The sequence below is a fragment of the Mastigoproctus giganteus genome, chromosome 8 (assembly GCF_048544385.1).
Source record: "Mastigoproctus giganteus isolate SK-2022 chromosome 8, ASM4854438v1, whole genome shotgun sequence".
Classification (NCBI taxonomy): Eukaryota; Metazoa; Arthropoda; class Arachnida; order Uropygi; family Thelyphonidae; genus Mastigoproctus; species Mastigoproctus giganteus.
Genome location: NC_143582.1, coordinates 170382199 through 170404390, shown reverse-complemented (window position 1 = coordinate 170404390; position 22192 = coordinate 170382199). Strand labels below are relative to the sequence as shown.

General features: G+C 39.3%; 1 protein-coding gene across 2 annotated transcripts in view; it reads right to left on the bottom strand.

Annotated features, from left to right (window-relative positions):
- Positions 1 to 22192, bottom strand: part of LOC150082002 (uncharacterized) — a 445992-nt gene that overhangs the window by 282230 nt on the left and 141570 nt on the right. The window contains exon 1 of one of the 2 annotated variants that reach the window (XM_090379045.1): positions 19134 to 19322. The exons of the other annotated variant lie outside the window; for it this stretch is intronic. Coding sequence (XP_090235171.1) covers positions 19134 to 19285 — 152 coding nt within the window. The 5' untranslated portion in view covers positions 19286 to 19322. Of the gene's footprint in view, positions 1 to 19133; positions 19323 to 22192 lie in introns of those variants that run through there. 2 annotated transcript variants of the gene reach the window in all.

Below are 22192 nucleotides of genomic sequence, written 5' to 3'. Positions count from 1 at the left end.
AGAAGGTTAATATTGAAGACACATCCGTTTGTGAAGTGAACTATGAAGTTTTTGGGAGATCTGATTTTTCTGCAGGTTCTAATAATTTGACTTTTTCATGACCCTGGGACTTAGAAGTGCTAAATAAAAATGAAGTGCTTAGATATGCCTTTCACTCTGACGAAGGAGTACTGTGTTCCTGAACGAAGCGTAGCCCTGTCACTGTCTCATCCCGCCCTCTCTTTTGCCGTTCCTAAATCCAATTTGATTTGTATAATTACCCCCTTCCCTCTCTCAGTCTCTCTCTCTCGAAGAAAAAGAAGCTAAGTAACTAACTAGTAAAAGTTGACGTTATGAAATAATGGATCATTTTCGGGGCAACAGTCCTTAATTAATTGTTCAATTGAAAGAGACAAATAATAGTTTATTACACAATTTAAGCAAAACTAGCTTTCATTTCGTTTGGCCTCTCTTTAATTCAACTACACGATTGGTATGGAATAAGAAAATTTGGTTCCAAATAAAGTTACAATCAATCATGAAACACATCCAAATATAGAAATTAATAAAACAAAATTCAAAAGAAACCAAATCGCCAAGAAACTGATATCTGACGATCGTCCTGTTGACCCAAAAGCTGTGTCACATAGAGCGTATAATTTACGTTTCACCTTATTCAGCCTTCAAAAACGTCTCTACTTTAAGAGCAATAGGAAGAAAAACTGAAAACGGGATGAGAGAGAGAGCATAAAATCTGGCTACTTTACATCTTCGTCTCTTTTGTAGGTAAGTGTAGAGGGCGCTGTGATTCACTGGCTAAGCAGAATCCAGTGACGGAGTGACAGGCACATAAAACATGTTGTTATTTATCAGGAGAACCACAGTAACCTCCCCTGACCTGGGAAGGTTAATGTCTGGGGAATGACCCCCGTAAAAGTCCTATATCACTGAGACAACGCAACAGCGGACAGGTCAGGGTGTAGGTGTCAAGGAAAGAAAGAAATTCCGTATTTCACTCTCGTGGTGTCAAGGTCCTCAATATAAAATGGTGGAAGGTTACCTGGTGGAAGGTCCGATAGCGCCGTCTGGAGTTTTCTACCTGTAACATTAGACGTTATTATGTAACCATAAGTATGAAGCAAGCTTTACGGGCTGACGCGTCAATTTGATACGCGACTCTGTGCACGTTGAATGGATACTAATCGTTGGTTGATGCCAGTAGAATAAATGGATTCGTACGCTTAACAAATCAAAGTGCAAGCGAATCTCGAAATGAGCAATCGGAATTGTAGGATCACAGAAAGAGACGCCAAAATAAAATAAAAAGTGACAAAGAAAAAAAAATTGGGAAAATAAAACCGAGTGAAATGGAAAAGGAGGGTACAAATTGGAGAGAAAACAGGAAATATAAATAACTAAAATAAGAACAGATAAAAACAAGATAGTAATGTATACGCAGTAGGTTACATTTCAGGCGAGTTCGATTTTTATTTATTAAATTAATGCATTTTCATTTCCTGTGATTAAAAAAAAGTGAAAAGTAAGCTCATCCAAAAGCAACCAGTTGTTTATATACGCGAACCGAAAAATTAGAACCCTTCTTTCCTGTGTATATGCCATATTACCTATTCATTCCTGCAAACTGTGCATGACAACAAACAATATCTAGTGCTTTTGCTACAATATACGGTATAGGGATAACGACAAAAAATAATTGCTAGATTTCTATTGGTCCGATTTTAATGAAATTTTGGATTACCCAACAAATTTTTTAAAGGAGCTAAATATAAATTTAATGAAATCTGTCCACTGAGAAATGAGTTATTACATGCAGATGGACATACATGGTGAAGACAACGAGCGCTATATATACACACTTAATATGGCCGCTGCAGCCCTTGCACCATTAAGCTTTAATGTACCAACGCGCCTAAAAAAGGACGTATGAATGAGGAAAGACGATGGATATGAACTATTTTTTAGGTATTGCGGAAGCATACCTAAAAATTTTTGAATATTAATATTCAAACTGTGTGGGTGTTCTAAGGCAAGTCTCTGCTTACGTTATGAAAGAGCTGTGGTAGGGAGGGGGGACTGCATCTTCAGCTGAGACCGACAACTTAAAAAAAAAAAGTTTGTATTCATTGCGTCGTGCGGAAGCGTTCGAACTCGGACCTTTCTAAAAGGTGACAAATAACTATTCTGTTGCTGAAGCCTAGAGACAACCCTTCATTTCAAGAATTCGCTTAAATACAAAATAACGTCTCCTTATCCGATGACAACCGATCCTCCACCAGATATTCAAATACGGCAGTAAAATACTTAATACGTTGGTGACCGTCGTGCTGAATAGAACTGCAAGGCTTATTCTCTATCGAAAGAGAGGAAAGATTGGCAAACTCAAAGATTGGCAGAACCAAGCCTGAAAAATAAACCAAAAGGTGATGAAAAATTCTTCAAGGTTCTATTGGGATAAATTAAATCGTTACTCCCAATGGTAGTTTCGAGAACTTGTGAACGCAGAGATCATCATTGGGACGGAATGGGGGGGGGGGAATCCAGTTATCTAAGGCTGCATTAAGATATGCGCTAGGCAATCCTGTTTGGTTGTAATTATGTCCGAAAATTAATTACATTAATTAATATGAAACATGCCTTCACTCTCTGCGATGAGAATAAACTGAAACAAGCATAAAAAATTTATCCTAAACATTCCAGCCTTTTCCAGAGGGCCCTTCCCAATCGAAGTTAAAAGCAAATTATGGAAAGCACTTGATTTCTGCCAAGGGAGAGGGTTACTAGCCCAGCCAACATGGGAGAAGGGGTATGAGTATCGAAAATATTCTGTTACTTTAGGTAATTAAATATTATTTATGGTGATCATGAAGAACTCTGCTTTTGGCATAGTTTTTAATACTTTCCTGTGAAGGTGACAGATGAAGCGTCTCCTTGATGTAGCAGCTCTTCCTTTCTTATCAGTCCATCTAAATGAGGTACCGATAGATGACAGGCTATTTTGTTTTTCAGAGAACGGCAAGTAGCATTTGATAAGATGTAATTCCCACAATATTTCTATGCAGCGCCACCTACTGAGCGTAATTCCAAAGTGATGTAAATCGAAATTGCAGTTTGTTAAAAGGCTTTGCTCAAATGACTACGAGTCCATCGTTCTTAGGAGAAAAACAGGAAGCGCATTCAATCAAAGATTTTTTAATTAACGAATTCTGACACATGCAAACTTGTAGCAGACAATTTTAGTTTATAAATCAACTTGTTCATTGATTATCTGACTACCATGGATCAGCAGTTTCATTTAGAATATTTATTGGTGTGTTGCTGGGTTCGTCTGGTATTTATTCTAGTAGGTAAATGACAATCTGTGTGAGGTCATTAGTAATTACAAAGATCCTCGTGGGTAGTTCAGTTGGTATAACCACCGTCCTCCCTACACCGGATAGAAAAAACCTGAGTTCGAATCTCGTCACTTTTTATTTGTCTTTTTCAAAGTGTGGCTGAGTTTGTCAATCTCAGGCGAGGGTAGCATGGCGTGTTTATCACATTCCCCACCGGAAACTCGGGTTTTTCGTCCAGCAAACAGAAATCGACCGCAGAACACACAATTTACAGACATCTTATATACGGCGCAATGTGGTGCAAGTTGCTGATGCGCCTAAAAGCCTCAGCATCTCGACCAGTTGGGTCCACGTGACTACGCTACACTTTGATCTTAGCCACGAAGCGATGGCTCCATGTGACTTCTTTTTTTTTTTTTTTTTCGTGTGTGTGTCCTTGTATCAGGGTGGCCCATCTCCACCCAGTTCATTTGTGATGACGCAGAATCATTGCGAAACGGGCCTGATAAAAGTGTGTGTGTGTGTTGTAATGCACAAATCCCGCACCAACGAAAGCAGTGCAATACGGGTAGGCACATTTTCTAGTCACATGGATCCATGTGACTAGAAAATTATTCAGGGGAAAGCGGCTCTAAAATAGGCTTCCTTAGCCGGGTGCTCAAATGCGGATACATTTAAAATCAACAAGATTTTAAATGTATCCGAGAAAAACTACATCACTGTTAGGAAAGTTAGACTGGAGAAAATCGAGTTTCATAGAAAAGAAGTTAAAACAAAGTGGAGTTGGGAGTGAAGTGAGGCAGCAGATGAATCTGACAGAATGGGACAGAGAGATTTTAAACCATAGAAGATCAAAAAGAGAATGTATGTATTTGTCTTGGGCGGAACCTGGAACGTTAGTTCATCTCCGCCTCGTTTCATCAAAAAGAGAAGATTCCAAATTACTAACGCTTTGACAGGGAATATCACAGTGGACATATGCGCAAGTATCACGTTTGGAGCGAAAAGAATCATACCGCCAATAATTAGGGCAACTGAGATGAGCAGTGGTTCAGGTAACCGATAGTTGGGATTCGATCAGAAAAAGTAAAATGGGACTTGGGACACTGTAAGTATAAATAAACATCATTAAGATTGAAACTGAGACCACGTATATTTCTGAAATGAATAAGGATTGTGTTTGGGAGATTTAGATCTTTTCGCAGATAGATTTGTTCTATTAGTTTGATTATTCATGATGTATTCAATAGATAAAGTATAAATAGAGGAGAACGTATGAATGCTGTTTTGGTGGACGTAAAACAAGAGTTTCCGTGGCGGGGAAGGGGGGGGGGAGGAAACCTTGCACTCCATGCCGAATAACTGAGCTACGGAGTGAAAAATAAGCCCATAAACGTCCTCGCATCATTAACGGGATTGGAATTTAGGCCCTTTCCCCCCGATGTGAGGAGGATGGTGATTAAAACTACTGTGCTACCAGCGCGATCGCAGAGTATAGGTAGCGAGATTATACTAACTGATTCGGATGGTTTCCTAAAGAGTTACCAATAGGTTTAGTCCGGTGGACTATCTAGCAACAAATCTGCGAACACCGTTTTAAAACTGTACCTCAAAATATACAAAACGTTGTATTTCGCCTTGATACCCATCATAACCTCAAAAAACATCGATCAAACTGCAATCAGGAAGAGATGGGGATTGTCGGAGCTTTGCTCTAGAGACTAAACATCGGTTTCACCACTTGCAAGCCTTCATTAGCAAAGTGGTGGCATTGCATCGACTGATAAGCGTCATCTAGCACCTACTATTGCCTGGTGACACAGAAGTGACATTCTTTTGTGTGGTGTGGACGCCATGCCTCGACCTGCCTCGGTTCACACCTGGGTGGTGTGTTTCAAGGGTTACTAACAGTCTCATCATCGTGACTTGCAAGCAGAAGATTCGATTGTCGTAGAACGACCTGCTTTCGCCGAAATTCGGTCCACTTGACTTATGTCACCTGAACATGAGTTCCATCAGCATTTTAGACTCTCAGGTAACAAGCCCTAGCTTGTCATACCTCACAGAATGTCTCTAAGAAACCTCAGGGTCAAATTTTAACGTATTATTGAATAATACCTCAATGGGAAAGCGGATCTAAAATAGGCTTCCTTAACCGAGTGGTTAAATGAGGATACATTTGTACGCGCATTGGAATTTACAATGGTTCAGTTTCGCTTGACTACTAAATAGGATGATGTTCTTTATGTTTTCTCTATCTTGAGCACCCCTCTGACTTTATCTGGTTGTAATGGAGTATAACAAAGAATTCATTTGCCAAAACAGCTACCAAACAGCACGAAATCTACATTTTCATTTCTTTACATTTAAAAAAAAAAAAAAAAAAATCTGCATATGCAGCCTTCTAAGCCAGGAATATGTAATGTTCTCAGTTTACTGCAATGTTCAAACGTATTAAATTTAATCAAATCATTTACCTATTACTAAAGCGTTGCATACAGAAGGGCTTTATAAAAAAGACTTGGAAGATAGAATCTGAATTTTCTGAACATCTTTCATTATCTTAAACGCAGAAGTTATAAAAAAGAGTGTGCGTGTGTGTGTGCGCGCACGTATATGCTCAAGCATGTAAGAGTTGCCTCACCACTCCTGACATTTTAATAATTTAGAACAGCTCCAGGATTCTCATCTGGCTGACGAATAAACTTTTTTCCCCTCCGGGTTTCTGGCGAAAGGAAAGATGAACCGCACTACGCATATATCGATATTTTCGCCTCTCTCACTCCAATGTCGACTGCCTACAGCAAGACTAGTTCCTCCAGGTCATGCAAATTACACACTTTTCAATCTCGTCCGATGCTCTGGCCCGCCTCCGATCACACTGGCTGCAGAGGTCAAAGGTCACGTCCCACGGTGACCACGCCTCCCGCAGCAGATGCTGCCAGGATGGAAGTAAGAACAAGGTGCAATTAACGGCTGAAGATTCCGCAGCTGTCCGGTACAACCCACCTCCCGCCTCTTGCTCGAAGGTAGACATGCTAGATAGCCAGAAGTGGAAGGGGTGAAAACGGCGACATGCACACGGAAGGCAAAGGAATTTCAGACGCACGAGAAACGTAGCAAAACATTTTTAATTTTTTTTTTCCTTTCGTATACCTTCCTTTTATAATTCGACAGCACGAAGGTCACCACGAGAATTTTGAGCCTTCACCACACCTAATTTTTCGTGTTATGTGCCGATGACAAGGAAGTAATACAAGCTCTCTTCGCTGCACGAGATTAATAATCATGGCGAAAGATTATGACCTCTGACACAAAAGATAGCGCACCAATACGGAAACGGACATTATCGTGTGCTCGAGATCCCTGTAAAAGTTGATTACACTAAAGGGCTGGTAGAAAGTGAGGAGAACGAAAATCAGATCGTAAAAATCAAATACTGTATATACAGAGTCACTTATAAGACAAGCTGGAGAGAGTATCAGTACACTATCATACTTTCCTCGATTTCAAGGATTTATTTGAAAAGGGTCTAACATGAAACCGGTATCTACTGGAAGTTAAATCATCCGGGTTTAATACTTCCTGTGCTATTTAAGGAACTGCACACTGACTTGAGAAATGTCTCACCTGCCAGTTTCTGAAAACAACCGTTTCCTTCCTACAAGGCCGTCTCACGCCCGCACTTTGTTCGCTCGAAAACACCTGCTTGATCTCGAAACAAATTCCAGGCTAAAGTGGCAACCAGCGATGAAAGAAAATTTCAGCATCCCCTGGTATCTAACACTAATAATTACCATTGGTTTCCACAGTGGCCTTGGTCGCCGTGCACAGCTGAACATCACGATATCTAAGCAAGGAGGATTTCACGTGCTACTCTCGCTACTGAGCTGTTAAGCTAGAACGCAAAACGCTGCTAATGATTCACGGAACACGATAGCTATGGTCCTTTCCACTGGAAGCAACGTCCAATGTGGCATCCCGTTTGACAGCTCGCCGTCCATTGTCCAAAAGTCACTCATTTGGCATACACATGTACGAAGCACGATTACAACCATAAACGCATCGCAACATGACTTTTTAAGGAGGAAACTAATAGTTTAGAAGATGACTGAAAAGATGAGTCCATCACCTTTAGATGAAGCGCACTCCATTATATTAGGCGGACATAAATTAATTAATTCTGTTAAATACGCGTGCCTTTTGGTATGCATAACCAGTAGGCGGAGTTGTGATTAACGGCTTCCCGAGTTTGGGAATACATGGATTACAGGAGATATAAAGTTTTATTTTTAAAATGTCCAGATATACTATATACTCTTCCTCAGCTTTCCGTGGGGTTTCCATTAGTAACCCTATAGGTGGAGCTAATGTCAGTTAGGTTGAAAAGAGCTGCATTCCAACGTGACATCGAGTGATTAATGAATGTGGGCAGTCGGACGTGCAGCGAATGGTCGTTTCTCGAAAGGGAAATTGCGAATGGGGGGAAGGAGTACAAGGAAAAGATGTCTTGGCCATAACAGAGGCCTAACGGAATTTATACGAAGGGGGGATTGTTTCTTGACTAAAGCAACCATAGGATTCGATACCTCGTCCCTCAACTTTCGCTTCTGCGGTTATGTGAAAGATCGCTTGATATATTAAAAGTGCATTTAAAAAAAAAAAAATACCTAAATTGAACTGTAACCCCTCCCCCCCCCCCCGGACAAAGGATATGATAGGGAGCAAGCTCGTCAGTAATATAAACAAATCTTAAAATAAGTACAGTAAGATATGTCAAGGAGCAGGTCGTCAATAATAATATCAACAAACGTTTACTTAACAATAGTCATTTATTTCTGTGCAATGAAAACAAAAGGTTATTTTGGTAACATCGCAATACAAATGGACAATCAAGGTAACAATGCCCAAAGGGGGTGAAGTCCTTGAACGGACATCGTAACCACCGGTATGCAGTTGAAACAATAATTCGTCATGTAAAGTTGAATAAAGACCAATATAGTTCTACCTTAGATTTCAAAGCTAAGCGAGTTGGAGCTGAAACAAAAGAGTTTCCAACTTATATATAAAAGGGAACAAGTAGAAAAAATCCAAAGCTGTTTCTAAAGTGGAACTCATGAACCCTCCGTAATAACAGTATTACGGCTTGTTACTCGTTCGGAATGGTCTGAGCTTAAATTCCGTCGGAGCTGGAGGAATCCGAGATTGCGGTTAGTCTTAAGCAGTGGGAGTAGAGTCCTTCCTCCCCTTTTGTTCCTGGTTTTTCAGCGCGTTAAACATGCAAATCGGCCCGTTTATACACATCATGGGCGCAGCTAATTTTCAAAATGGCGGAATCATGATAAACTGAACTGCTAAGATGCATCTCAGACACCATCACCCAGAAGAATTGAGCTACATAGAATCACTTATCAGCTGTATGGAGAAATTCCAGAGCGTAGAACATAACCTTAACCTTAGAGCCAGGTCTGTTTGGGTCTATTTGTTACCAGGCAATTGTTTATGCCTATTCTTATAAAAACAGGAAATAATAATGAATGGTTTCGCTCTTGATGTGCGCGTGGAAATCTGGGTACAACTACTTCGTCTCTCTCTCTCTCTCTCTCTCTCACTCACTCACTCACTCACTCACACCCTCTGGCGATGTCCGAATTACTCATCGTATAATTACACGAAGGGTTGGAGGACAGATAAATCAGTGATGGATAAAGTCCTGGACCCTCTAATTATGGGGTCTTTAAGAATTCTGTCATAAATCGGACTGAGCGCGGAGAAGGATGTTGCCAGGAATGTCGAACAAAGTTGTCCAATCAGAGAAGGTAGCTTCAGCTAGTAAATAAGAAACGAGAAATAACGGACTGCATTTGAGAGAAAGAGTGAGTCAGGAAAGTTTAGAAATGGGAGGAGAGAAGGATTGAAAGGGCAAAAGTTGATGTTCAGACATTCTAAGATAATTTCTCTGTGGAAGCTGCTACTTCTATCTTGACGAGCCCGGAACCCGAAAACGGGAGGCAAACTGACTGCATACGAAATTCAGGAACTCAGTAAAAAGGTCAAAATACACAAGAGGTAAAGGTGAAACGTGGATGCTCGTGCCTGCAGTCATAATTCTTTAACCCCCCCCCCCCACAAGGATGTCACAGTACTGTTCCTGGATCTGTTTATCAGAAAGAAAAAGTGTCCTAGCTTTCGGTCTTAAGCAGATACGGATGGAATTAAAGAATGCTTTCCTCAAGTGTTTGGAAACACCTCCCATAAAAAAAATTCCAAATTATTCCAAATTCCAAATTAAAAATATTAAATAAATTTGGCAAATAATTACACGAACAGTGGCAAATAATTCAAGAAATGCTGTTTCAATAATGTTCAACCTGCGAGTTGGGTTGAGACCTCGAAGGATCCTGTTCGCAGGATTCTCTGGGGCGGACCCAGCTAGGATTGAATATATGAATGGTCAATTTCCGGAGTTCCTTTTCCGCATTAAGATTACTCACTCAAGGCATTAAGGTTAAGCAAACATGTTGCTCCATGTAACCCTGAACACAAACTTTGCCTTAACCTTTGATTATAAACATCACCCCCCCCCCCCCTTTGCTTGTTGCTGTTCAGGGGGTGGCTCTTGAGCAGAGCAACAAACAGATAATAATAATAAAATAATAATAATTTGACTACCTTACTGAGTTTAAGAACTTTTCAAATATTCTTACCGCGAGTGCAAATACACTGCTCAAAAAAATTAACAAAACACGTAGAAAACATGGTGTAACTCGTGCAGCTTGCGATGAAGCGTAACAAAATTTGGCATGGTGGAGTACTATAAAATAATGATGAAATGAGGAAACAGCGAGAAACTTCGGACAGGTATAAGGGACATTTAAGGGGTTGTATAAAAATTACCAAAAGAGGTCACGATACAAGATGCTTTAAAATATGGTTAAATGATATCAATACGGTGTATGATCCCTCCAACGGCTAAACAGACCTAAGCGGTGAACCATGCTTCGTATAAGTGTGCCTATAAGATTTTGTGGCAACAAATTCCATTCTTCCACCAGCGCAGATATTAGCTTACCAAATGACCGAGGAATTAGATGTCGGTATGCAGTGCGACAAAGTCGCACCACACATGTTCAATCCGATTTAAGACTGGTGATCGTGCCGGCCACTGCAGTCGACGGATATCTTCAGTTTCAAGACATTAGTCCACCACTTCAGCTCTATATGCAGTGGCGTTGTCGTGCATGAAAAGAAAATCTAGGCCAACCGAACCCCTAAAAAGTGGCACATAGGGTTCAAGGATGTGTTGTAATGTACCTCTGCCTAGTTAGGTACGCCTATCAGAAACATGAAGAGGGGTGCGACCGTTGATCATTATTCCGCCCCCGCACGAGAACCCAGTCTCCATCGTAAGTGTCTTTTCTCTGACGTTGGAGGAATGGTACCGTATTCCTCGTTGTCTCCAGATGAAATAACATATATAATCTGTTTGTAGGCTAAAACAGGACTCAGAGGACAGAACCGTACTCCATTGTCAGAGCTCCAAGTCACATGTTCATGGTACCAGTTTCGATGAGCTCTGCGGTGGTTTAGGGTTAATAGGATACAAACCACTGGTTTCCTTGCGTAGATGAGTGAGCAGAGCCCACCTTTCGAGAGTGCGTAGAGCCCACTTAAATTGAGTCTTCTTAGCCCAGTCCACCAGTTGTAAATGTTTTCCCCTTGGCCAGCTCTTCTTGAAATGGTTCCCGTCTCCTGAAACTGCTTCCATAGTGCCTAGACGACACTGCGTGACACATTAAGCCAACATGCCACCTCCGCCTGCGACTGCCCGGCTTCAAGTCAGCCAACGGCACGCCATCTCAAAGAATCATCTAAACTAGCGCTTCTCAAACTATTTATTTGTGGTGAAGGACCAGTTTCTTTATTTACATTCCGTCGCGGACCGATACTTTTGTAAAACACAAATCGTCGCGGACTGGTAACGGACGAATCGTCGCAGTCCGGTAACAAACAGTTGGCGGTCCGCGGACCACACATTCAGTAGCACTGGAGATGTGGGTATAGCACTGAGCAAGCCAAAAAAAAAAACGGGAATGAAGTGATCTGGTCGTAACCAGTGCTTTTATAGGTATGAATAATTTGCATGATGTGCGACTATAAGGTGGAAAATATAACTTTTTTTTTTTTTTTTTTATATTCGGAACGTTATAATTAAAAGAAAAAGAGTTGTGGAAAGATATTTCATTTCAATAAAACAATTCAAAATTTTAACAAAAAATGTACTAGTCGAGCTCATTCGCCTAAAAATTGTGTTTCTTCTGATTTTCCTCCAAGGAGAAATTTATTCAAATAAATTTCGGTTAATACATAGAAAAATATACACATTCTAGGTTTTTCGTCTACTAGGATGGAAGTGGTGGATAAAAGCTGTAAATGACAATGGTATTAAGTGACCTCAGACCTCTCCTCGTTTCCAATGGTATATTCCGAAGAATTTACGCGAAAGTAAGGAGGCTTTCCGAAAAGATAATTATAAAGCAGCAATACTTATGGAATCTTTACTCACTCTCATAAAACGCAACCTGTCGCCATGATTATATTACCTTGTTATTGCAATCTTCTCTATATTTCCGCTTGTTCATGCTTCGTTTCCTTTATTACCCTTGAATTCAGCTCTCCATAAACATATGTAACTCGTGAGAAAGGATGAAGTTTGTGTCCTTCACCATTTCAGCCGTAGAAATTTAGTAATGATTCTTTTTCTCCATCCAAAAACTTTTTATTGTAAATGATATTTGTTCTTTCACTGAATAAATATTTCGCGGATATGTCGATAGTATAAAAAATAACAGGGAAAAAAAAAAAAAAAAACGAACCTTTCGTCCTGTACAAATAATGAAATTCCTGGCAGAAAAATTTGTAAATATTTTTCTGTCTAGAGGTGATATAAACACGACTTACTTCATCTGCCCCTGCTGAACATTAAGAAACATTAAAAATTGCTTACAACTTGTAAGCGTTTGCTTCGAAGCGTCAATTGAGTTATACAAAACATCTAAAAGAACGAACGTCATAGGTGAAAACTCTGAACACACTTCATCTGACGGAGAAACAAGCGTGGGGTCATTTCAGTGAAACTGGCACGATCTAGTGAGCAATTGAAACATGTTTTATGGAATGGAATAATCTAATGGAATGAACTATTGGCATTATCAGAATCAAAACAGAGTACAATAAAAGAGATGAATATTATGTTTTATTTTTGTATTTTTTTTAAACAGGAATAAAAACATTGTAAGGTTTTGAGGAATGCTCAACAGTAAAATTGTTTTCATACTCTTTATTTATTTATTTTTAACCCTTACAAAAGTATAAAGCCTAATTAAAGCCAGATTCCTATAAATTAAATCCCTCCTTCTCGCAGCAGTGAACTAGTATAACGCATATCACGCAAAGTTGTCTACAATGAAAAGCAACGATTTTTTTTTTGTCCTCAGGAATGGCAGATGTTTTTAAGTAGCGTAGTTCCTGTATAAAAGAATCTCCTTTATAATACACCCCTCTATGAATACAAGACGAATGAATGAAGATTAAGAACAATCACATTTAATCTGACATAAAGCTAATCTTCATCAGAAGACGTTCCAAACCTAACTTACAAAAGTATGAGCAGTCTCCGTAATTCAAAATTAATGCTTTCATTATATTAGTCTTTAAAAAATATATAATAAAAAAAAAGACGAAATAGTTACTTTGTGTGTTTTAATACACTGTACGGTGCCTTGAGAGAGAGAGAGATGGGGGGGGGGGGGTACTATATTGTGAATGATATTTTACGGCAAGAAAATCATCTGGATATAACATTAAGATTTCGCATTTAATCAGCAGCTTCCCCATCTCTATGCCAGTCTGGAAATCGTTTAAAAAAGAGAGAGAGAGAGAGAGGGGGGAAATAATAAAATTATATACACACACACACACACACACACACTGGTGTTCAAAGAAAGTGCATCATCCCTTAAATTTGTAGTTGCCGTCCGAATAATGTAAATATATAGCAATATTTCTTACAGATTGCATCAGATAAGATTGACACGCGTTGGTGATGACGTAATATTGCATCAGCTGTTACTTTCAGCTACATAAGTATGCTCTGCAAGAGTTGCAGTCATTCCTTGCTTGTGTCAAGATGACGAGTTACGTGCAGTTGACGCCACGAAGAAAGAGTGCTATTGTTGCTTTACGTGAGGAAGGATGTTGTTCCTGTCATACTGCTTATAGAGTGTCTTGTAATCAGTCGACAGTGAGTAGGTTTCTTTCCAAACTCAAGAATATTGGTTCTGCTAATAAGAAAAACGGAACCCGACGCAAACGAGTATCTACGCCAAAACAGGACCGTATTTTAAGCGCTTCTGCCTTAAAAACCATAAAGCTTCTTCGTCTGAGCTGAAAAGAGAATGGGAAGAACTTACAGGAATGGTAGCAAGTGCAGTAACAGTCAGAAGACGCCTCTTCAAAGGCGCCTCCGTAGCCAGGTGGGCAGGAGCAACAGTGCGTAGCACACGCTTCTTGATTAGGCCGGGGTTCCAGACCGTGACCACCAAATACGGAGGATGCGGAAAGGTCAGGGAATGACCACCGCATAATCCCCGGAGCAATATGGCCTTAGTTGCTAATGCTCCTAAAAACCAAATAAATAACAAAGAAACAAACAAACAACAGCCTCTTCAAAAACGGACTTGTAGCCTATCGTCCTAAGAAGAAGCCCCTCCTCACACAAAAAATGAAAAAGGCCAGATTAATTTGGTGTAAGAAGCATGTCAAATGGACCCCCGAGCAGTGGAAATCAGTTATTTTCTCGGAAGAGAAGAAATTCAATCTGCATGGCTCTGATGGGAGACAAACGATTTGCCGTAGACGTGAAGAATACCATCCAGACTGTGTGGTGTCTACAGTGAAATTCCCTACCAGCCAAATGATATGGGGGTACATATCGTATCGCGGAGTAGGTCACCTGCAGTTTATATAAAAGTTTCCGTAAATGCCAATGATACCTGGCTATATTGGAAGGCAAATTGCTGCCAACCATTAGAGACCATTTCAACCTGCCAAGAAACTGCATCTTTCAGGACGACTCTGCTCCTTGTCATCGGCCAAAAAGTATAAGTAGGCACTTGTGTAGTTACTTTAGCTTCATTTCTGTATTAGAGGTTCGACAGTAACGTGTTTACATTTGTTACAGGTGAAAAAAAAATGGGTTGTTATTTGGTTTTTAGGAGCATTAGCAACTAAGGCCATATTGCTCCGGGGATATGCGGTGGTCATTTCCTGACCTTTCAGCATCCTCCGTATTTGGTGGTGACGAGCTCGAACCCCGGTCTAATCAAGAAGCGTGTGCGACGCTTCTTGTGCAGTGCGTAGCACACGTGTGCTACGCACTGCTGCTCCTTCCCACCTGCTACGGAGGAGCTGAAAAAATGGAAGAACGGTCTATTATAAAACTGTTAGATGGCCAGAAAACAGCCCGGACCTAAATCCTATACAGAACTGTTGGCATCGTGTGGAACCTGCAGTTGCCAGAAAGAAACCAAAGACGCTTCTTGAACTTCAGAAAGCCATAATTCGTGTTTGGAACCACGAACTATCAGTTGATTATCTTCCGAAATTGATCTTGTCAATGCCTCAACGGCGTGCTGTTGTCATCAGGGCCAGAGGCGGTTCAACAAAATATTAGTTTGCACCTGGTGAACTTTTCATTTTGTTTTCCATTTAAAATGATAAACTGAAGCAAATTGGGGGCTTCTGATAACATTTCAGCCAGAATTGTCGTGTTTACTAAAACTGTTGTATAAAGGTTGCAAATGCTCATTTTGGAATATTTTGAGAGCTCATGTCAAATATTACTTAGCTTTGCCTTAACTATTGATAAATATATTTTGTTTATATTTCTATTTGTGATGCTAGTCATTAATATAACATACCATCGCGAAAAAGGGTTAGAAATGTGAAATTCCTAGGTGATGCATTTTCATTGAAGACAAGTGTATATACAGAGTGTCTCAAAAATACACGGCATAACTTCAGGAATAGGTTCTTCGTATGTAGACAAAAAAGATATTTTATATCAACGTAGTTCCGGAAATGCTTGAGTTATTAACCGGAATGTCTTATCTCCCACAGGTGATTTCCTTCATCACAAGGTACTGACAGAATCTGGTGGTTTTCCATTCCGACCATGTACTCAAATCAGGAGCAAGCAGATATGCACTTTATGTACGGTTTGGCGGAAGGAAATGCTCTGGAGGCTCGTCGTTTGTACCACGAAAGGTTCCCAGAACGAATAGGTCCAGACAGGAAAACAAACATACGTGTTCTGATTCCAGGTGTGTGCTGATTCCAGGAGTGGCATGCACAACATCCAAAATCTCCTCCTCTACTTCAGGAGTCGTAGATCTTAGTTGTCCTCTGTCGGCAGAACGAGCTGTAAAGGTCCCATGTGCACAAAGGCGGCGATATCTTCAAACGTTTTCCTGTCTGGACATCTTCGTTCTGGGAACCTTTAGTGGTACAAACGACGAGAGCCTACAGAGCATTGCTGTACATAAAGTGCATATCCGCTTGCTCCTCATTTGAGTACATGGTCGGAATGGAAAATCACCAGATTCTGTGAGTACCTTGTGATGAAGGAAATCACCTGCGGGAGATAAGACATTCCAATTAATAAATAACTCGGGAACCAAGCATTTCCGGAACTATGTTGATATAAAATATTTTTATTGTCTACATATGAGGAACTCATTCCTGAAGTTATGCCGTGTATTTTTGAGACACCCTGTATATTCACACACAGACAACCACTATAATTCCAGAACTGTTCTGATATAAAATTGGCAACTTTAGGAGAAATGCAAATACGTATGTCAGAAATTTACATCTAATACGGATTTTATCCATTAATGACATATATGTGAAGGATGTTAAAAGTTAACACATACACACAAAATATATCAAATAACACTGAATGACAACACATTTATTGACATATTTTGCGCCGATTTACAAAGAAACCTAATAAACTGTACTCAGTTAAACAAACCCGGCAAGGAAAAGATTAAGATCATTTATGTTTATTAAATGGCTTAAACTAGCCTATAAAGTACTTGTACGAGCATTTTCGAGAGGACGTTATATATATATATAAAACGGTAGCACGGTAATTAAGCCTTCTTTCAATGAGGAGTTGAAGATCGTGTTATATATCCCAGAAATCCTGATATCTGTCCACTGAAAACGGATAACTTTTTAAATCCAACTTTAGAACACAGCAGCACATGAGACGTATTTGACAAGCTCAATTAATCGCTTAAGGCATTTCACGAGATGAATTTACAATTCCAATATTTATCAACTTACCCACCTATTAGCAAAAGTATATAAATATTACTTAATAACTCCGTTCAATAAACGCGACCTTAGTTTGTAGTCCAGACATTCTCCTCAACGAATTAGAGTTCTAATTACCGATATCTCAAGCGGACTTCATCAATGAGGTTTGGAGCGTCGTGGGCAAGTCTTCTTAATAAATATTTATATCTGAGGGAAACGACGCGATTTGAATAACGTTGAGACAGCCAGAAAGACAGGTTTTTCTTTTCTTTCTTTTCTTCTCCCCCCCCCCCCCCGAAGTTCACCACTTGCAACGTGATGTTAGCAAGTGGTGAATGTCTTTTACTGCAGTTCACTAGATGTAAACGGACCTAGCAGCACTATTGAATGTAAATATAAACTTTTGCCAAACGGTCAGCAAAACAGTAATGAAATTACTGTGATTCAAAAAAATTGCAGTTGTTTAGGTTGTTTTTTAGAAAGCCTACCTGGATAGCTGCGCATGCGCGTTGTCATTGCTGTCATATCGTTGCATATGTGTGGGTAAAGTTATCTAATAGATAACTAATCAAACAAATATAATTTGGTTCATTTAACCAGTTAAATCCGACCTTCAAGAGTTAGTTAAATCTGTCCTGTTAGATAAACTAACGGAACTTGAAGGACAGATGTTCTGAAATTTATCTAAGCAGTGGCAGATACGCATGCACATGGAGAGAAGCAAAACTGTATCTTCAAAACCGATTAGCATAACAGTAGAGCTGCAGTGGTAGAGAAACTCTAGTTTATTGTATCAAGATGTTACTCTCGATAAAAGCACTATCGCCCATGTAAACGAGTAATCTTTTCTTGGAATACCAGTGGAATCCAGCGACCAAGTAAAGTGCCGCCTGAATATTCTTGGTCAAATAATACGATATCAAGAGCTGAATTACATAGCCCAATGACTTCCAGACTTCATGTAGTGGCTCCCTCTAGCTTCAGCAACGTTTCCATTGCGTTTCCTTCTTCGCATTTAATTTTTTCCCCCAAACAAAAAACATAATTTTTTGATGTTTCTGTTGTGATTTAAGAACGGTAATTACTGAAAAAAAAAAAAAAAATAAATAAATGAAAATAACTTATAATTGGGAAATAATTTGGAAGGGAATTCAAAGTAATTTTTTCGTATGATGGAATCCTCCCAATTTTTCGAATATGATATGATTTCCTGTTGCTGGGGGGGAACCATCCTTTCCATTCTCCACAATCAACAGAAGGGGGGGGGGATGGAATCCTACAATTTGGAAACCAAATAACCCAAACACGGGCTTTGTGTGATGGTAATTAATCAAATACCACTCAGCGCAAGAAATTCTACTAAGGAAATTCAAATTTCTACAGAATCCAATTCTACATTAGTCCCTTTGATTCTTCGCAGGGCGACATCAGAATACGTGTCAGTAAACTGTATAGTCCTAGGGGACAGAGTCCTCAAAGACCTCAAGCATCATGAAATTTCATAAATACTCCAAGCTACACAAAAGTTGGTTTAATGTTACTACCTGAATGGGACTGGATTAAAGCAATGAACTTGGGTGCAAATACAAATCGATAATATGATATTAAATCTACGCATCTTGCAACGAACAGCTAGTTTGTAGCATTATCTGTTTTTGCGTTTATCCCCTCTGCTATGCTGACATAAACGAAAGTTGCTGCAAGGTCTTTGTAACTAAACAAATAACATCAGGTGACCGGTTTAGTCACCAGGACAACAGATTGTCAACAATGCTTCCAGGAGCGTTAACCCTACTGATGAAGTTGCCCGTTTCCTGTTCATTTCCGGTGCCATTTCATTAGTTAATAAGCTTTGGCGCCAATATGTACAAATATATGGGATAATAACCCCTTTGTCTTCATAGTCAGTAGTGCCACCTGTTATTAGTAACCACATAACGAGTATTATTATACAGTTATTGATATAAAATTTTTGAAACTGAAATATTTTCAGCTGAAGTACAGCATAAACAAATGGCTACTCGTCCACGATTTAGTTTACTTATTTTAATTATTTTTCAAGCTTTATCAAAAATAACGTATTAAAGCAAAAACTGGTTTCAAACTGATTAGAATAGCTTCTAATTAAGAAACGTCAGCAGCAGTTTCATTTATACGTCATAGTTGATGTATGTGACCGGAAGGGTCCATTATCTGTGCTGGGTATGTACAGATCTTTTTCATGGTCAAATTTCCAGACATACTAGGCGACATAATGTGGAAGAACCAAGAAATTAGGAGTTTATTAATGAATATCAAGAAGTTGTTTCCCAAAAGTGCGATTGTGTAGTTTTTTCTATTTCCGTGTATTTCAATAACTTTTTTGGGAATCCACGTAACGGAAAGTTCGGCTCACTAAAACACAGAAGAACCTACCTCACATCCGTTGCTTGACAAGAACTACGGACAATCTCTTCCTTTGTATTCCACTGACAGCGACTGGCAGCGACGGCACGCTGGACACGGCTGTGAAAACGAGGCTCGTATCTGCCGCCATTTGAACTGTCGGCCGCACCATAGGCGGGCATGGTGAGGAAGCACAGACCTGTGCGTTACATGTCACAGACACAGATCAGACAGAAGTTTTTGAATCGACTCACGGCCGACATCTGGCAGTGAGACGGTGCATGAGCTTGCCGCGGCCCTACCTACCTTTGGCGTCTTTAGCGAGGCCTCTCATTGGCTGGCAAGTGAAAGGGAAGACGGTGCCTCAGGTGCTGCTACCATTGCACCTTTCTCCCAGAACAAAAAAGAGAGGGGGAAAAAGCCTCAGAGGGCTCGCGCTACTCGTACGTTCCGAGTTCGGTAAACACTTTAGTACAAACAGGAAACTACGGAGGAAGGAAGAGATAACCTGCAATGGTGATTCTCCAACGACATTAATTTGCCAATAAAAGTTTAATAATGTACGAAAAGAATTATGGGTAATGTGGAAGCTAATGAACAGCGTTGTCAAACGACCTTTTCGAGTGACTGACCCACTTTTGCGTGATGGGTCTCTCAATAAACACAACTCTACTGTAATAATGAACAGAGACTGGAAATCCCACCTGTTCAGGTCGGCCTGGACATATTCAGAGAGAAAGAGAGAGAGAGCAATGCGACCATATTTAAATGGTTTTCCGTAGACTCTGCAGCCCCGGTTATGTCATCCAAATTGTTCTTACAGCCAGATGCATTATTTAGCCACAAATTTGTGTCATCTCGAAAATTTAAACACTGCTTCATATATCATTAAAATCTTTGCAGGCTTTCTGTAGGTTGTTTTCCATACTTCACCAACCTCATGCTGGCAAAGCCGTAATCATACGGAGACTTCTGGTTCCCATGAAAACGACGCAGTTATTTGGGGTAGAACACGAAGAATGAGAAACAGTGAGAGTCACACAAAGGAAGGACTAACTTGTTGGGAAGGAAGAAAGGAATAAAAATAAAGGGAGTGGAGCGACGGGGGGATTGAAAAGGGAGGAGAAGGCAAAGACAGAAAAGACTAAGTAGGAAGCAGTGAGGAGAAAAGGATTTAACCTGTCTTTACAGACAAGTATTATGTTCTATGTTCACATAGACTAATACGAAAATGCTGTACCCAACAGAGACATGCTCTTCATCTTCACATTGCATATTTTTATTACCTATACAAGCATAGTTACGGTAGACGTGACAGCTTTGTGTAATAACTTGATAGCAATGCATTTCAATTGGGATTTCCAGCTTTTCAGAGACATTTGAGAAGAATGGTTCCCATCCCACGGAATGATAATGAAATTCTTAATCTGTGTGATGAAACGTAATTATGAATTAAGAGTATGCGTTAGATGATGTTATCTGCAAAAAAATCAACAAAGGAAGGTCTTACAGAGCAAAACGTTAGTGACAAGTGAAGCCCACCAGAAGAGGCAAATTTAAAGATCTGTTAATTATATGAAATAGCAATAAGCCTCATACCTATTTAAGTTGCGAATTCAGCCTAATTGCAGACCTTTTGTATGCTTTTTATAAATAGATTAAAGTAAACAAACGGCTGCTTTGAGAAGACAGTCTTTTACAAGGCATTATATCTTTAAAATCATGACGCTATCGCTGTGAATTTCTTCGTATTGTACTACAAATAAACTGTAATTGTACTAAGGAGCCATTCACAAACACAAGGAGGGGTATATGTGTAAAATTTTACAATGTGTTAAAGATGAAATGACAGGAAATCACATGAATATTTATTTATTTATTATTTATTTATTATTTTTTTTTTTTGATTTGGTAGTTGTTGGCGCATCGGCTTCTGTGGCCATATTGCACCTCCTAAGGTTTTTGCAGTACTTTGATCCAAGCCCGAGGCGGGAATCGAACCCGCGACCTTTGGGTTGCCGGGACATGAATATTACACAACAGAATTTTCAAATTACTTCAATTCGAATACTTTAATGTAAAAATACTTTCCAAATTGTTTAAAAAATCGCGTTACACAATGTGCAAATCTCTGCTTAATATTAATCGCTGCTGCACCAATATTATTTATAATGGTGTTTCCGTTCCATTAATGTACCTCAAGATTTCAGAGGTACAGTCATTGAAGTTTCCCGTCCTGAGAAACTATCAATGCGTGTTAAAACACGTGTTGGGGGATGGGAGAGGCAGGGTCGGTTCTAAGTTTTGTGAGCTAAGTGCAAAATAACTGTGCGACGTTAGTTGCGGTGGCCTGTGACTAATATTGAAAGATTTTTTATAAATAAAAATTATTTATTTATTTAAATATCACACATTACGGTTTTACCCTCTTACAATTTGTGAAAAAACTGTCATATTCTACATATTATACAAAACGGAACATAAATATGAGATACAACTGTACAACAATTAAAAAGGGAGAAAAAATTCACAATAATAGCATATTTACATAATAACATATAAAAGATATATAAACTCATGAAACGTCTGATTTGTAAAAAAAAAACAACAACTATGTAATTTTACAATTATAAAGCATCGGTGATTATAGGTATTTAAAATATTTACAAATCGATAGGATTAACATAAAAGAAATGAGATTTTTTGTGATGCTACAGAATGGAGATGGATTGAATAAATGAAGTAAATGTATTGCCCGTCCAGAAAAATTTTCCGGACAGACAATACATTTACTTATTAGTATGGAACCCGGAACAAGAGGTCTCTTCACCTGAACTAAATGAAATGAAATGATCTGTTAATATATTAAAATATTCAATAAATAGAAAACCGAGCCATTTTTTCCGTAGTCGGTTCGATAATTGTTGAAGAAGAATAAGTAGAATAATAGCATACTTGATATCATTACTTGAACAAGAACCTGAGGTATAACCATAAATTTCAAAATTACGTTTCAAAATATAAAATAAAATAATACAATTCTTTAATACGAGTACATGGTAAACAGAACTCCTAACCATAGTTAGCTA